This window comes from Neofelis nebulosa, chromosome 6 (assembly GCF_028018385.1).
Source record: "Neofelis nebulosa isolate mNeoNeb1 chromosome 6, mNeoNeb1.pri, whole genome shotgun sequence".
Taxonomy (NCBI): Eukaryota; Metazoa; Chordata; class Mammalia; order Carnivora; family Felidae; genus Neofelis; species Neofelis nebulosa.
The window spans coordinates 129033573-129051476 of record NC_080787.1 but is presented as its reverse complement, the minus strand read 5'-3'; the positions used below and the strand labels follow the sequence as shown (position 1 = coordinate 129051476).

At 41.2% G+C, this 17904-nt stretch overlaps 1 protein-coding gene and 1 long non-coding RNA gene across 8 annotated transcripts in view; both read left to right on the top strand.

Moving 5' to 3' along the window:
• The first annotated feature begins 190 nt into the window (after positions 1-190).
• Positions 191-17904, top strand: part of REPS1 (RALBP1 associated Eps domain containing 1) — an 89000-nt gene continuing 71286 nt past the window's right edge. For all 7 annotated transcript variants that reach the window (XM_058735451.1, XM_058735453.1, XM_058735452.1 and 4 more), the window contains exon 1: positions 191-493. In XM_058735451.1, the coding sequence (XP_058591434.1) occupies positions 341-493 (153 nt within the window). In that variant the 5' untranslated portion in view covers positions 191-340. The remainder of the gene's footprint in view (positions 494-17904) is intronic.
• On the top strand, positions 2367-10538 carry LOC131514951 (uncharacterized). Its single transcript, XR_009263357.1, has 2 exons — positions 2367-7650; positions 7876-10538. It is a non-coding gene; the product is annotated as an uncharacterized LOC131514951 (long non-coding RNA).

Sequence of the window (17904 nt, the reverse complement as noted above, 5' to 3'; positions counted from 1 at the left end):
TGGCGGAGTCCGCCTGTGCCTCGCGCCGCGGCGGCCCCCGCCTCCTTTCCCCGCGCCCTCCCCGCGGCCGCCGAGCCGGAGCCGGAGCCGCGCCGAGCCCGGGACTGTGCGGGGCCTCGCAGGCGGCGGCGCGCCGAGCCCAGCCGGGCCCCCTCCTCGCGACCTCCCGGCCCTGTTGCTCGGGCGCCCCCCGCGCGCGTGAGGCCGGGGCTGGGGCTCCCCGCGGCTTCGCGGGGCGAGGAGGAAGCCGGGCCGCGCACAGCCCCCGCCGTCCCGGGGTCGTGGGGCCGGGCTCCGGGTGTTGCATGCGGGGCGGGGCGGCCGTGAGCCGGAGGCGAAGATGGAAGGCTTGACGCTGAGCGATGCGGAGCAGAAATACTACTCGGATCTCTTCTCCTACTGCGACATCGAGAGCACCAAGAAGGTGGCGGCCAACGGGCGGGTGCTGGAGCTATTCCGGGCCGCGCAGCTGCCCAACGACGTGGTCCTCCAGGTAACGCCGCCGCCCTCGCCTCTGGTCGCGTCCGGGGCTCTGCCGGCCGCCGACCGGTCGCTTCCCGGCGGCTCCGGCCTCCCGCCGCCCGCCGCCAACGGGGTGGGAGTGGGCGCCGTTTCCAGCAGCGCCGGCCGTGGGCTTGTGCCCCCGGACTCCCCAGCTGCAGGCTGGGGCCGCAGGTGCCCGGGTGGCCCGGACTCGCGGCGCGGTCGAGGGGGAGGGGTCGCTGTTAGAGGACAAAAGTCACGCAGAGATACGGTGGGGGGTGGGGGGCGGAGGTCTGTGTATTATCGCTCAAGAACCTAAGTCCAGTATTTCTCGGCTGCCTCTCAAAATCTGTATTTTTCACAACTGGAAGAGCAACTTCAGATGAAGGATATCGGATTGTTACCATGCCTTTCTTTGAATCATAGATCCTGATATATAACATAGCTCTCCGGATCCTGCAGAGTAGTAAAGTTATCAGTATAGGTAAAATGTTTTTTAAATTCTTGAATAAGCCAGCGGGCGAGGCAAAGTGGGTTTTGTAGGAATCGAAGAAGCCTTTTTCTTAAGGAAGCTGAATTCTTGGGGAGATAAAAAATTTGAATTTATAGCTAGTAGTTTACAAGTAGATATGGAAAGAACTTGTAATTAACTATAGAACGTGTGGCTGATGTAAACTGGACAGTTTTTTGATGCACATTCGGTAACATTTAGTGGAACTTAGGGATTGGGGTTGGGAGATAAGTAAGTATTGAGCAGCTGGAAGTCAGACGTGCCTGTTTGCCTCAATCAGATCCGCAGCTCTAGAGGAGCAAGCAGGGTACATTTTAAGCTTTCTCTATCACATCTGTTTTTAAAATGGAAGGTTTCCTAGAAGTTCTTATCTAATTTATGTGGTGAACATTATTGTTACTCTGTTTAATGATTCATCGCTGCTGGTAAGAGTCTGTCCAAACAGCATATCAGGAGCAGTTTTTAAGCTTTCATCTTTGTGATGATCCAAGCCAGGTTACCCACCTCTCCAAAACCTAAAGCCGGATGCATGGGTATAATGTAGTATACCGAGAGGGCACTGAATCAGGAGGTTTGAGGCCTGGGTCTTTGACCCCATTTTATTGTGAACTGGCAGTGTGACTTTGGGCCAGGCACTTCCACTCTTCAAGTGTAAGCGTTGCTCATCTAAAGAATGAGAGTCAGGTTTCTTCCAACAATTCTGGAAGTATAAAAATGTCCATAAAGGTCTCTGTTTTCGAAGTTAACCTGTGCATGAACTATGACCAAGTTGAAGGAGTTCTGTCCTTTTGCATAATTTTGTGTGTGTCATAATGCTTTTTAAAAAACCTTGGGAGGAAAAGTTGGGTGTCTTAGATAACGACAGCTGGGAGTCTCAAAGCCATGCTGCCATAAAGGGACAAAACGTAAATATTTTAGGCTTTGCCGGCTACTTACGGTCGAACATTCTTCTTTGTTTTTGTTTTTGCTACTCTTTAAGAAGGTGAAAGCCATTCTTAGCTCAGGAGCATACCAAACAGGGCCTGTAGTTTGCCAACCCTTGCTAAAAAGAATGGTGGTGGCAGTGTGGGGTTCTCTACTTCCTCCGATGGCTTTGGGGTTAGACTTTTAGCCAGAACGTGCTCATTAATGATATTCCCTTTTTTGTCGCAGTAACAAAACATACTTTCAAGTCATTTAGGAACTAAAATTAAGGAGAAACTTCCCAAGTTCTGTTTTAGTTTATGTTTTTGGGGAGGGGGGAGCCGAAATAAACTGACATATATATATATATATATATATATATATATATATATATACACACACACACACACACACATATATGTGTGTGTATATATATATTTAATTATATATATATTTAATTATATATATATATATTTTAACTTTTAAAATGTTTTTATTTATTTTCGAGAGAGACAGAGTGTGAGCAGGGGAGGGACAGAGAGAGAGAGAGAGAGGCAGACACAGGATCTGAAGCAGGCTCGTGGGGTACGAACCCAGAAACCGTGAGATCATGACCTGAGCTGAAGTCGGACGCTTAACCGACTGAACCACCCAGGCACCCCTAAACTGACTTATATTTTTAATAGTGCATGAAGACTTTAGGACTTTTAATGTATTATTTAGTAGTATTTCAGATAGACAAATCAGCATTACCCTTTGCTTGAAATATGTTTAATCCAAGTTATTTTTGCGTTTTTCTCAGGTTTATTAATATTCAAAAAGAAATTTCTATTGCCTTTTTGTATAAAGAGAGGGCATAAATACCATAAATGTTCAGGATTCAGTTACAAGTCGGAAGCTGCAGGAACTTGCTGAAGCAGAACTCTTACAGTAATATATACTAAATAGTATTATGGATATCTTGAAGGCAGTTTACTTAAAAATCAGCCTAAAGTGTAAAATGTGAGCTAAAAGGGGAATTGGATTTAGTTCTTTTAAGAGAGTTTGGGATTGTCTGAAGACAGTCCTTTGTTGCTTTCTAAGTGAGATACATTTGGGTCAGCTCCTGTATATTGAGTGAGTTACTTAACTGGACTAGGTGTTGCAGGCCATCACAAGAGGAGTAAGAAGCTCTCAAGGACCTTGTAAATTACAGGGATACCCGTGTGTAACATGAAGCACCCATGTGAATACCATAGGAGAGGTGCAAAAGAGGTTATGGTCAGGAAAGCCTTCTTGACTTGAGATGGACATTAAATTAGTATGGAGGGAGTGCAGTGGGACGGATAAGACTTTCAGACAGAGAAAAAAACATGACCGAAGTTGGAAAGGGGAGGAGCCTTTTCAAGAACTAGCAGATTTAAGGTTTGCTGAAGCTGCAGTATATTTGGGGGATAATGGAACATAGAGTTAGAAAGAGACCATACTGAGAAAGACCCTAAAGAAGGCAGAAGATTTCATATTTCAGTAAGCAGTGGAGACTCATTAATGGTTTTTGACCTTGGGTGGGGGGTGAGGAGGAGGCTTTGCAGTGGTCTGGAATGGATCCTGGGTGATGGGCATTCCAACCAGGGTAACAGCTGTGCAATAGGAAACATCTGGATGAACAGGTCTGTTACTGAAGGGCTGCTGGCTAGACACCATGTTAGGTGCTTTGTTGGATAATGTTTAATTGAGGCCAAATTATCAAGGCTGGGTGGAGAGCTTTGAACTAATTGTGAAGGTAACAGGGAGTCGTAGTGTAAGAGAAATGACTCATAAAAGCCATGCTTTACAAGGCCTTTAGATCAGTGCAGCAGGAGTTAGAGGGAAGAAGCTGGAGATGAATTTGGGAATTCTCTGTTGAGAATGGTGAGGAGCGAGGCCATGGTGCTCAAATGCAGGAGTGGGGGAGACACCGGGGAGGATGATTTTATCTCCCAGGGGCATTTGGCGCTGTTCGGAGATATTTTGGGTTGTCCTGACTTGTAGGGAAGGAGCAATTCTCCCGGCATCTAGCAGACAGAGGCCAGCGATGCCACTAAACATCCTACAGTGCATAGGCCAGCCCCCCAACAAAGATTTATCTAACCCCAAATGCCAGTCAGTGGTGCTGAGATCGAGATATCCTCACCTGGACTCTGGTGGTAACCGTGGAACAGCAAAGGAGGCTAGAACTTCATAGAAATTATGAAGGTAGATTTGATGGGCCTGGGCTACCTAGTGATATTTAGATGAGGGAAGGGTAGAGCAAGGATTATTCTTTGTTGGATTCTACTCACCACCTAAAAAGGGGGCAGGAAGAGTCTGGTTTTAGGTAAAAGATACTGGCAATTTGACTTCTGGCATTTTGAGATGGCAATGGAAATCTTCAGGAGATATTTGGAAACTTATGGATGTTTGTCCCCACTGAGTGCTTGTTCTTACGGTGAAATTCAGATATTTGGGGTGTCTTCTCTGCTTTTCTCACCTAAGTATTTTGGGGGTAGGGGGGCAGGCAGCTTCTTACACTGTGGGCATGCATGTACACCTCAGGGCTTTGATTGATGTAGTAGTTTTCAGCATTTGTTAATAAAAGTCATGAGAAGGCTGAGTCATCTGGGAGAATGAGTGTAGAAAACAAAGAACAGAGGGCCGAGAACTGAAGGGGGAAGGAGCTGGCATTTATTGAGTGCCTATTATGTTTCTTTTACTGGGCAAATCATTTTCATGTAAGAACTCAGTTGATGCTTACAACAACCCTGTAAAGTGTATTATTTTTTATTTATTAACTAGGCATCTGACAGACAGAGAAGTTAAATCATCTGTTCGTGAATAAAGCGTCTCTCCTTTACCGTTATTCCTTGTTACCTTTCAGCTCTTTCTTACTTTCACTGTTCATGTGATTGGTTTGCCCATAGTTCTCCTAAAGAGTGGAGGTTTAAGATTGTTTGATTTTGAGTTATGTGTGGATTTCCTTCTCTGCATGGTCAATAGTTTCATGTATGATGATGTCTTGAGACACAGCCACTTAAGAGAAATAGGAAGATTCTTGTAGTTGGTATCCTATGCACACAGAGACACAATTTTATATTACTACAGCTGGCAGACATCTTAAAGTATGTTCATTACCCTGGTTTTGGAAGGGTAGAGTCAGTCCTGTTCTGAGTTGAAAGGTTTGTTTTGGGGGGTGCCTGGGTGACTCGGTTGGTTGAGCGTCCCACCCTTGGTTTTGGCTCAGGTCATGATCTCATGGTTTGTGAGATTGAGCCCCTCGTTGGGCTCTGTGCTGAAAACTCAGGGCCAGCTTTGGAGTCTCTCACCCTCTCTCTCTGCCCCTCCCCTGTTCACAGGAGCTCTCACTCTCTCAAAATAAGTAAATAAACTTTTTTTTTTTTTTTTTTTTAAAGAAAGGTTCGTTTTTGGAGACTGTCAGTAGACAAAGTGAATGAGCTACAGCTTTATAGAATTATGCTCAACAACAGAGAGGAACAGGACTGGGTGGAGAAAAATTTGGTTCATAGGATATAATCATGAGGAGTTTTGCTCTTTGCTGAGCAAAAAAAAATCATTGACTTGAAAATCACCTTATCTAGAAATAATTTATTTTATTTTTTAAAGACGAGGGAAAGTATGCTACCACACTAATCAGTATGTTTTCTTAGCTTTTACTTGGAGCCCCTACTTTGGGAAATGTTTTAAAACTACATACAAATTTTCAGTGCGTAATAGTTTGAGAAAAGGTTCTAGTATTAATGGTTCTTTTATTGAAGGTTCTAACCAGTGTATCCCTATTAATGAAGCTGAAGAAATGTCTTAGATCATTTGTGTTGAGCAACATCTTGGTAGAATATTTGAGTAACACATTAATTTAATGGGTGAAAATGACAACCGTGACACATAAACCATTTTGCTTTTCTCTTTGAAATTTGTTCAATTATAAGATTTATTCATTAGTGATAGTATTAAAGTAAGGAAAGAGAGCCTCATTTGTTCACTCAAAGTTATAAACTTAATACAATAAATGTCAGGTTTGTTGTTCTGGAGCAGTGATTCCTTTTTTATTTGTAATTTTTGGATCATTGAAACAGTTAACAACAAACTACAAAAACAGTCTTGCCTTAATCAGACCCTTTCCTATATACAGCTGAAAAGCATACTGTTTGTGACAGAAGTGACACTTAATGGTTTTCTGTAGTATCCTATTTGCTTTTTAAATTTGTTTTTCCTATATCATTGCTAGTTTTAGCCTTTTCTTTTTCCTTTTAAATGAATAGCTCAGAGTTAGTGTCTTAGTATTTTGGGAATTCATGCTAAGCATTTTGATGGAGCTGTAGAAGAGCATACAGGCCGGTATAAGGAGCTCTAAACATGGGAGGCAAGTTCCAGTCCTGTCTGTAACCAGCCTTGTGACCTTGAACAGATCACTTAATGTCTGGATTTTCTTTCTCACAGCCTGAAGAGGTTGGATTGGGTTTTTCTTTTCTTTTTTTTAAATGTTTGTTTATTTATTTTGAGAGAGCATGAGCTGGTGGCACTCACAAGGCTGAAGAAGAGAGAATTTTAAGCAGTCTCCACCCTCAGAGTGGAGCCTGTCCCTGTCCCTGTCCTGGTCCCTGAGGCTCTGCCTCCCAACTGTGAGATCATGACCTGAGCCGGAAATCAAGAGTCCCAACGCTTAATCGACTCAGCACCCCTGGATTGGGTTTTTCAAAGAAACGTGTTAGAGTGTTGAAATGGCCACTGTGTCCAGCCACACCCTTAAGAACATAGTGCACAGTCCTGAAATTAGTTGTCCACTGTTTTAACAGTAGAATTGATTTCTTTTACAAGTTTTGGAGATTTGATGAGGAGAATCTCAGCCTGGAATGCTGAAGGGACTTTGTGTACATGAGGGAACTGCTGAAAGGTTTGTAAGGTCCCTAGATATTTGGCCAGTGAGAATTTGAAATGGGTGATAAAACTTGGCATTTATCACCTTTTGCCTCATATAGGTTTCATTGTCTGTAGCCTTTCCTGTGATATAGATGCATCTTCATTCATCTTTTCCCTCCTTTACCTCTATAAAAGAATCTACGGGGGCACTTGGGTGACTCAGTCGGTTGGGCATCTGACTTCAGCTCAGGTCATGATCTCACAGCTTGGGAGTTTGAGCCCCCCGTCGGGCTCTGCTGACAGCTCAGAGTCTGAAGCCTGCTTCGGATTCTGTGTCTCCCTCTCTCTCTCTCTGCCCCTCCTCCACTGGCACTCTGTTTCTCTCTCTGTCAAAAATAAACATTAAAAGAAAATAATCTCGTCTGATCAGTTGCATATATATGCGTGACATAAAAATCAGGATGTAATAAGTTCAGCTCAGAAATCTTTTTTTAAATTCATACCATACACTAAGTTTCATTGAAATTTGGTAAATAGGACTTCGGCCTTTAAAAAAAATACTGTATCTTTTCTTCGTTTTCTTTCAAGAATTGACTTTATGCTGAATTTGAATCTACCTTCTTAAATGATGAAGCCAGAATTTATAAGATCATGTAGCTCCTACCTCTTTTGGGTTGTGGACTCCTTTGAAATTCTGGTGCACCTACATGACATCTGTCTAAAAAATACAATCACACAAAATTTTGCATGTAATTTGAGGTTGCTAGCCTTCCTCCAATTTAGTCAGGCTCATCCCATGGACATCTATGTTAAGAAAGTTTTGAGGACGGGCAGACAGGCCTGTGAAATGCCAAACATAATGTTTGTCTTAAGTCAGTTTCGTATGTTTTCATGAATACTTTTTTTTTTTTTTAAATGTTTATTTTTATTTTTGAGACAGAGACAGAGCATGAATGGGGGAGGGTCAGAGAGAGGGAGACACAGAATCCGAAACAGGCTCCAGGCTCCGAGCTGTCAGCACAGAGCCCGACGCGGGGCTCGAACTCACGGACTGTGAGATCATGACCTGAGCCGAAGTCGGCCGCCTAACCGACTGAGCCACCCAGGCACCCCAACATGAATACTTCTTAATGGCTACTATTTATATTCAGGGTATATATATATAACAGTGGTAAAAAATCAGGAATTTTTCTTGCCTTCATGGATTATGCTAATGTTAAAAAGGAAAAGAACCGTGTATAGTTAATACAGAATCATTGCCAACTTGGGGGCCTACTTAGTTGTAAGGGAAGGTTCCTCTGAGGAGAAATGGATGGAGATAAGGGAGCGAGAATGAGATGTTTCACATGGAGGGAAAGCATGGGAAGGGCCTGAAGTTTGAAGAGCTTAATGTGTTTGAGGAAGTGAGAAGCTGGAGCCCTTGGGCAGGGGGAGAACATGGCAGGGACCACACACTGCAGGGCCTTGTACCCAGCGGTAAGGGGTTTGGATTTTAAATATGCGAAGTTTCTGTTAAGGGAGTAGCATCATCTATATTGTTGGGGTTTTTTTTTAATTTTTTTTTTTGTTAACGTTTATTTATCTTTGAGAGAAAGAGACAGAGTGGGAGTGGGAGAGGGGCCGAGAGAGAGGGAGACACAGAATTAGAAGCAGGCTCCAGGCTCTGAGCTGTCAGCACAGAGCCCGATGGGGGGCTCAAACTCACGAGTGGTGAGATCATGACCTGTGCTGAAGTTGGACACCCAACCGACTGAGCCACCCAGGCGCCCCTAGCTATATTGTTTTTTCAAGATTCTCCTGCTGTGTAGAGCGAAGAGCAAACAGAAACAGATTGGCCAGTGGATATGCAGTAGCTCAGATGGGAGATGATGGGAGATGACCGTGGCTTAACAGTAGTGCGGTGGCAGTGGATGGAGAGGAGTGGACATAGTGGAGATACTTTGAGGTGGTAAAAATAGGAGGACATGATAATGGATTGGATATGGAACATAAGGGAGAAGGAAGAACTCAGAGATGTTGCGGGAAGTCACTATTCTTACAGTTGGGAGAGGAATGGGTTTTGGGGGGGCGGGTGGTTTGGTGTGTGGTGGAAAGGTAGTCGTGAATTCAGGAGGGTTTTTTTGTTTTTTTTTTTGTTGTTGTCCTAGGCTCTTAGAATGCTGCGAGATTGTCAGGGGTGCCTCTACCAGAGGGGATTGAAGATATTTGGCTTGCAGATGTCCATTTGAAGATTATCAATGACACTTAAAAGCCAAGAACGTAGATGAAATCAGGGAGGAAGAGAAGGAAGAGATGACAGGGAGGAAAGAAAAAAGACTGACTAGAAATGCAAAGAACCCTGAGGAATGCAGTACATTTCTAAGTTGGGTAAACTGGAAGGCCGCTAGGAAGGAAGCTAAGGACAGTCAGAGAGTGGTTGCAGGGAAATTGGGAACGTATATTGGACCATGCCATGGATGCCAAGCAATGCAAGTATTTGAGGAAAAGAATAGTTAACTGTGTTGAGTTTGGTTGGCTGAGAAGTTGGGAAGATGTGGGCAGAAATATGGCCATTGGATTTGGCAGCCTAGAGGTCATCGGTAACTTTGATGAGCCAATTTCATGGACTGGTAGAGATGGAAACCAGATTTGAGTGACTTGAGGGATATCCGATGGCCCAGGAATTAGAGACAGAGTGTATAGATAGTGTTTGAAAGCTGTTTGCAGGTGAAAGGAAACAGACGTGGGGTAGAAGCTAGAGGTGTATGAGGATATACAGGAAGCCTGCCTGCCTGCCTGCCTGCCTGCCTTCCTTCCTTCCTTCCTTCCTTCCTTCCTTAGCATAAAACATACTGCAGCATGATTTTAGTTGTTAGGATAAAAAGGGAAGAAAGGAAGATGAAGGAAGCATTGAAAAAGCAAGATTGTTCAGGAGCACAACTGCACAGAGAATGGACTTAAAAGAAAAGGGATCCCTTCCTCAATTTTGAAAGGGGGGAAGAAGGAAGAACATGGATATAGAGACAAGTAGGTACATAGATTCAGTGCAGGAGAATTCTGATGTTCCAGCCTAATAGTTTCTACGTGTTTTACATACTGAGGCAAAAATAACAGTTTAGTAGTGGGAACAATCTGAATATGAAAGAAACAAAATCTACTTACAGTAGCATCAGAAAGAATACATACTTAGGAATAAATTTAACAAAAGATGAGGTGCCTGCCTAGTTCAGTTGGTAAAGCATGCAACTCTTGATCTTGGGGTTGTATGCTCGAGCCCCACATTGGATGTAGAGATTACTTAAAAATAAAATCTTGGGGCATCTGGGTGGCTTAGTGAGTTAAGCATCTAACTTGATTGTGGCTCAGGTCATGATCCCAGGATTGTGGGATTGAGCCCCATGTTGGGCTCTGTGCCGAATTGAGCATGGAGCCTGCTTGGGATTCTCTCTCTCCCTCTGCCCCTCTCCCTTGTTTGCACGTGTTCTCTCTCAAAATAAATAAATAAACAAATAAATAATAAAAATAAGTAAAAATAAAATCTCAATCTCTCTCTCTCTTTCTCTCTCTTTTTTGTTAAAGAATCACTGGGCACCGGGTTGGTTCATTCATTTAACCAGCTGACTCTTGGTTTCAGCTCAGGTCATGATCTCACAGTCTGTGAGTTGTAACCCTGCCTCGAGCTCTGTGCTAACAGTGTGGAGCCTGCTTGGGATTCTCTCCCTCTCACTATCCCTCCCTACGGTGCTTGTGCATGTTTTCTCTCTGTCTCTCAAAATAAGTAAATGATATTTTATTTATTTATTTTTTTTTTTTTATTTTTTTTTTCAATGTTTTTTATTTATTTTTGGGACAGAGAGAGACAGAGCATGAACGGGGGAGGGGCAGAGAGAGAGGGAGACACAGAATCGGAAACAGGCTCCAGGCTCCGAGCCACCAGCCCAGAGCCTGACGCGGGGCTCGAACTCACAGACCGCGAGATCGTGACCTGGCTGAAGTCGGACGCTTAACCGACTGCGCCACCCAGGCGCCCCTAAGTAAATGATATTTTAAAAAAAACACCCAAGATTTTTATACTACAAAATATTACTAAGAGTTATTAAAGATTTAGGGGCACCTGGGTGGCTCAGCCAGTTGAGCGTCCAACTCTTTGCCCCAGGTCATGATCCCTGGATCTGCTTAAGATTCTTTCTTTCCCTCTGCCCCTCTCCCAGACTCGTGCACTCTTTTTCTCTAAAAAAAAAAAAAAAGATTAAAGATTTAAATAAATGTTTTAAAGTTGTATTTATTTTGAGAGAGAGCACACACACATGCATGAACGGGATAGGGGTAGAGAGAGAGAATCCTAAGCAGGCTCCATGTTCAGCATGGAGCCAATCACAGGGCTCGATCTCACAACTGTGAGATCATGACCTGAGTCGAAATCAAGAGTTAGAGAGGCTTACCTTGACTGAACCACCCAGGTGGCTGAAGATTTAAATAAATGGAGAGACAGTCTGTTCATAGATTGGAAGATTGGATGTTGTTAAGAGGACAGTGGTTCCCAAACTGACCTATAGATTCAACCAGATCCCTATCAAAATCCTAGTAGGCATTTTTGTAGAAATTGTCAAGCAGATCCTAAAATTTATAGGGAAATGTAAAGGACCTAGAATAGCCAAAACAAAGGAAATAGAAGATTTGTCCTACCTAATTTTAAAACTTACTTTAATTTACATTAGTCAAGACAGTGATTGGCATAAGACTAAGCATGATAATTAATAGAACAGAAATGAGAGTCCGGAAATGAACCCTTAGCATTTATGATCACCTGATTATTAAAAAAGTATCAGGACAGTTTGATGAGGGAAGGATAGTCTTTTCAACCAATGGTGCTTCGATACCCATATGTTTAAAAAATGGACTTGGATGTATGGTTGTGTATACTTCACACCATACACAAAAATTATCTCAAAATAATCATAGACGTAATTGTAAAATCTCCAAACTGTAAAAATTCTAGGAGACGCTGGAGAAAATCTTTATGATCTTGTGTCAGGAATAGTTCTTAGATGACACCAAAAGCATGAATTGTAAAAGAAAATACAAATTGGACTTCATTAAAATGTTTAAAAACTTTATCACTCCAGAGGATATTTAAGAAAGTAAAAAGACGCAGACTGGCAGAAAATAGTTACGTCTTACAAACATAGTATAGGTCTTTAATCTAGAACATACAAAGAAATTTTACAAGTCAGTTATAAAGAAAAGAACCCAATTAAAAATGAGCAAAAGACTTTAATAGATATTTCACCAAAGGAGAAAATATAAATGGCCAAGAAGCATATGAAAAGATGTTCAGTGTTGTTAGTCATTAAGGAAATGCTGATTAAACCACAATGATATGTTGTCACACACCCACTCGAAGGGCTGTAATTAAAAAGACTGACATTACATGGTATTGTGGAGAAACTGGAACCCTTCTACACTGTTCTTCGAAATGTAAGTGGTACAGCCATTTTGGAAAACAGTTTGGCTCTTCCTTAAAAAGTTAAACAAGCTTATCAAATGAATCAGTAATTCCACTAACAAGACCCACCCCAAAGAAATGAAAATGTGTGCAGATAAAGAATTGCAAATGTCTCTTAAGAGCATTATTCACAACAGTCAGAAATTGGAAAACAATCCAGCTGTGCATCAAATGATGAATGGATAAACAAAATATGGTATATTCATAGGATGGAGTACAATTCTGATAGGAAAAAATTGCTGGTAAATACTACAACAAAGGTGAATGTCAAAAACATTGTGACAGAAGCCAGATACAAAAGGGTACATATTATGTGTTTGCATTTATATGAAATGTCTAGAAAAGACATATCTATACAGAAAGAACAGTGGTTACCTGAGGCCAGGGTAGGAGTGGAGACACTAGAGGAAAACATTTGGGGCGATAGTAAAGGTCTAACTTTGGGTTGTGGTGATGCTGTACAGCTCTGTACATTTTCTTAAGATTCAATGAATCGTATGCTCACCTGGGCTAACTTTATGGTATATAAATTATACCTCAAACTGTAAACTTTTTTGAAGATGGTTTTGCAGGGTAGGGTAATACGTATGAAATAGTCATCTTGGAGAATGTGAAAGGTGAGTGCTGTGGAGAATAAAGGACCGTCTACTGTGTGTATAATATAGTTCTAATTACAAAACCTCAACATCGCTTATATAATGTGGCGTTTGTTAAGGACCTTCTGTTTTGGACGTGATATGAAAAGTGATACATTGATAATTTTTATGTGTAGAAGAGATTGCCATATGAAGATTCATTACAGCCAAGTATATTTACATGAAGCACCAGGATGATAATTCGGGCTTACATTTGCTCACTGCTTCTGCGTGCTGGCTCTGCACGCCTTATCTGGTATTCGATTTTTTATATGTACTTTATTTAATAGATTTAGAAGCGGCGGAAAAGTTGTGATTTAGAGCGAATTGAGACCAGTTTCTATCTGTTGACTTTAGGTTGTATGCTGAATTTATACACACTTAACTAAGATATCGTAGTTTTTTGCAAAATTGCAGAAACATAATGCCTCAAAGATAGCGTGAGTTTGAAATAATCATGCCTGGTAAGTAGTGATTTGATGGAATAGTAGTTTTATTTTTTTTTAATTTTATGTATGTATGTATGTATGTGGAATAGTAGTTTTAATCTGTAGGAAGGACTGCTTCCAGTTGTCGTCTTCTATTGGAGTAATCACTGTCGCGATCATTAATCTTTTTGTAGCTAAAAGCATCTACTGTTACTCCGAAGCACTGATTTGGCATCTTTGTGTTTCTAAATTATTGTATCCAGTGTGAGTTTGCATAAATACATAGATCTGGAACCGAGTCCTCACAGTTATACAGTATTAATATGCTCCTTTGTATAAAAAATAGCTGCTAATGCTACTGATCTAAGAGAGATCTTTGCTTCCTGTCCATGGATTATGTCTAATGTTGTATGTGGAAATAGAAATATCTATATCCTTGACAAATCATTGTCTGTAAACTAAGGATTATTGATTTGTATCTCATTTATGACTAGAAGGATCAGAGGTATGTTTAAACTAGAGTGTTTATTTATATTATATTTTTTAATAGTTAACTTAGAAGAGTTCATATTTTTTCTAGAGCACTTAATTATATTCCATAGAAAAGTTTTTCATTATAACACCCTTATAATATTGTGTCAACAAGTATTGAGTCCTGTGTAGTCAGAATAGCCTGGACTTTGGAATGTGACAGTTCTACATTGGAATATTCACTTGATGCTTATTAGCTCTCTTGCCCTGAACAAGTAACTGAACTTCTCTTAAAGACTCCCATTTCCTCGTTTGTAGACTGGGGATAATACCAGATAATGCCAGAAGTTTTCATAATACCAAACCGAAATGAAGTGTAAACATCTAGCAGAGTGCCTGGTTCTAAGAGGGTGATCACATAAGTTTCGTTCAGTCAAACTCTGCTTATATGAGAAAACTCCCAATTTATAGGATCTTGTCTTTAATAGTAAAAATCTCTCCGTATTTCTTCCAACCTAAATTTATGCCTTTTGTTATTTTTGTTGCACGAAATTAATAATACTGCCCCCAATCCTTTGATCCTATCAGTAACGCCCCTTGTTTCACCATTTTACTCTGTAATTGGAGGATTTGTTCTTCTGAAGTGAAGTATACCACCAAAAGACTATAATAAAGGATGATTTTAAGGTTTTGATCTTATGTAGCTTGCAGAATGATTATAGCTATTAACAGAAATAAAGAAGTGAGGAGGATTGTGTAGATTTGTGGAGACATCGTGCTGAAGTTTGGATGTGCTGGGTGAGATGCCATGTTAGTCCGTCTGTGTAGCAAGATTCGTGGGCATTTCAAAGCTCGAGAGTCGCAGCTTGGTGGCTTTAAAGCTTGTGCGGACCTGATGGTGATTTCTGACTGAGGCCGTTCACTAAACATGAGGATTGCAAACTTCATTATATCTGAAACGTTCTTTTGCAATAAATGGTAAATTGCACTTTTGTCATAGCGATTTTGTCACAGATTTTGTCATAGGTGTTCTCGCTTAAGTTCTCAGAGTTTTTGTGACATTTTTTTTGAGACTGTTAGGAAAGCAAGGTGGATGTGGAAGTATTATATTTGCCTGAAATTAGTCTAGCCTCCATAAAGTTGAACCTTGGATGTTAAACCCAGAAGCATTTGCATATTTAATGTAAGAGATTTTAGTTCGTAAGCGGTCCCCAGAGACATCCGCATGTAGTGTGATTGCATTTTGGCTGAGGAATGCTATCAGTATCTCACTGCAGCTTCCTGATTCTTACTTAACACAAGATCTCGTTTAATCCTTACAGTAAGCCTGCCAGGTATGGGTATTCAAATGTATGCTTTTAGGATACTCTAGAATTAGTGAGTTCTTGAAGATTTGTGGACAAATTCCTTGAAAGTCACTTACCCTGTAGCATTGCTATACCATTTTGCGGCGGGGGGAGGGGGGGATAGATCTGTTGAATTCTGTCCATATATTCAAAATACTTATTTCCTATTTAATGTCCTATAATTACATTATCATTAACTCAACAATCACTATATAACACCTGTCATCACCAACATATGCACCCAGAGCACGGAGTTGTAGAGATGAGGGAAAGATAGTTGGTTCCTGCCCTTTCTGTTAAGCTCCAATGGTCTAGCACAGTAACTGTGCCTATCAGGTTCATGACCATATCCCAGACACATTTTTGGTAGTTACGTGTTGGCTGAATGTTGAATGAGTGAGCATGAATTTATCTTTTTTTTTCCCCAAAAGTGTGTATGCTTATCACTAACTTTAATAGATACTATAATAATAATAATAATAATAATAATAATAACAGTAATAACAAATGTTGTTGTGTAGTACCTAATGTGGGCCAGCTACTGTTATCTTTATTTATTTATTTAAACATTTTGTTTTTTGTTTGTTCAAGAGAGAGCGCGCACGCGCGCGCACGTGTACCAGTGGGGGAGGGGCAGAGAGAAGGAGAGACAGAATCCCAAGCAGGTGGGGCCCAAACTCACAAGCTACAAAATGATGATCTGAATTGAGATCAGGAGTCGGATGTTTAACTGACTGTACCACCCAGGTGCCCCTACTGTCCCTCTTTTTAAAATGAAGACTCAGAGGGGATAAGTAACTTCTCCAAGATCACACAGCTAGTAAATGGTAGAGTTGGGATTTAAGTCGTCCCTTTTTTAACCACTACGTTCTACTTCCTAAGTATTATATGAGTAATACTTATTATCCTATTTCTATGCTTCTGTCTTTGCCCTCTAGCATATCTAAAATACTCTAAATTCCCAAAGAAGAACTTTAAAATTACTTGACATTTCCAGACCTTGTTGAGACGCCCATACCTGTGTGCAGGTTGCCCGTAGTGCTGGGAGTTCTGTTAGAATCTAACAGCTAGAAGACCTCTTTACCTGTATCATTCAGGCACATGGCTTCCAACATTGTGTAAATAAAACTTAAAAATACTTTCTTCTGCTACGTTTATTTAGATGACACTGATTATTTTCAGCTAAGTATATTAATTTTACTAAAGGGATAAACTTAAAAACTATTTTTATGTAAAACTTTTATTTAAAGACTAAGAATATTCTAATAGATTGTTAAGCTGAGCACTTCTATTTGCTGAAGCAAAGTTAGTCAAGATCTCCTCTAGGAAATCTGGGTAACATTCATTCATTTGGCTTTTTTGAGGGCCTGCTTAGCTCCAGAGGATTGAAACTTGGAAGAAAGTTCATGGAAACATGGTTTGGATCTGCTTAGCATAGAGGTGGCAGCTTATGCCGTAGGTATGAAGAAGATCAGACAGGATGACTTTGTTGAGTGAAAGAAAGAGGAAGCCTGAGGTAGCTGCTTGGGACGTTGGAGGAAAATGAACAGAGAGGCAAGGAAAGAAAGCGTGTCCTGGAAAGAGTAGTCTGTCACATGCCACAAAACTCAATATTGGGTTTCAGGGAGGTGTTAAGAGTGGAAGTCAGGGGCGCCTGGGTGGCGCAGTCGGTTAAGCGTCCGACTTTAGCCAGGTCACGATCTCACGGTCTGTGAGTTTGAGCCCCGCGTCAGGCTCTGGGCTGATGGCTCAGAGCCTGGAGCCTGTTTCCGATTCTGTGTCTCCCTCTCTCTCTGTCCCTCCCCCGTTCATGCTCTGTCTCTCTCTGTCCCAAAAATAAATAAACGTTGAAAAAAAAAATTAAAAAAAAAAAAAAAGAGAGTGGAAGTCAGATTTCTTGCTGACAAGTTAGTATATTGCTTTCAAAAAACATTTTTTTAGAGGCGCCTGGGTGGCTCAGTCGGTTGAGCCTCCGACTTCAGCTCAGGTCACGATCTCACCATCTGTGAGTTCGAGCCCCGCGTCGGGCTCTGGGCTGATGGCTCAGAGCCTGGAGCCTGCTTCAGATTCTGTGTCTCGCTCTCTCTCTGCCCCTCCCCCGTTCATGCTCTGTCTCTCTCTGTCTCAAAAATAAATAAACGTTTAAAAAAAATTTTTTTTAAACACATTGTTTTAAATTTGTTTTAAAGTTTGCTTTTTTTTTTTTTTTTTTTTTTTTTTGAGAGAGGGAGAGAGAGCACTTGAGTGTGAGTTGGGGAGGGGCAGAGAGAGAATCCCAAGCTCTGTACTGTCAGCGTGGAGCCCGATGCGGGCTTGAACCAACAAACTTGAGATCATGACCTGAATTTGAAACCAAGAGTGGGATGCTTAATCAAGACTGAGCCACACAGGCGCCCCTCAAAAATATTTTTTAATTTAGACTTTTGGTTAACTCCTACTAGATTTTTTTTTTTTTAACATTCTCCCCATTGTTATTGAGGTTTTACTTTCTCTTCCGTGGTATTCAAAACAAATCCTTCTCATGATGAGTTCATTTCTGTATTGAGATATTTCCCAACTACATTTTTAAAGTCCTTTGGTTTCCTTTATAATTTTTGTCGCAGACATAATATTTATTTAAATAATCTCTGAATCATCAAGAACATCTCTGTAATGTTGTATTGTTTTCCATGGAATTAGAAATGTATTTGAAATAATAATTTAAAAACTTTATAATGTACCACTTGTGTTTTGTTTTGCTTGAATTTGACATCCTGCTTCTTACTTTTTC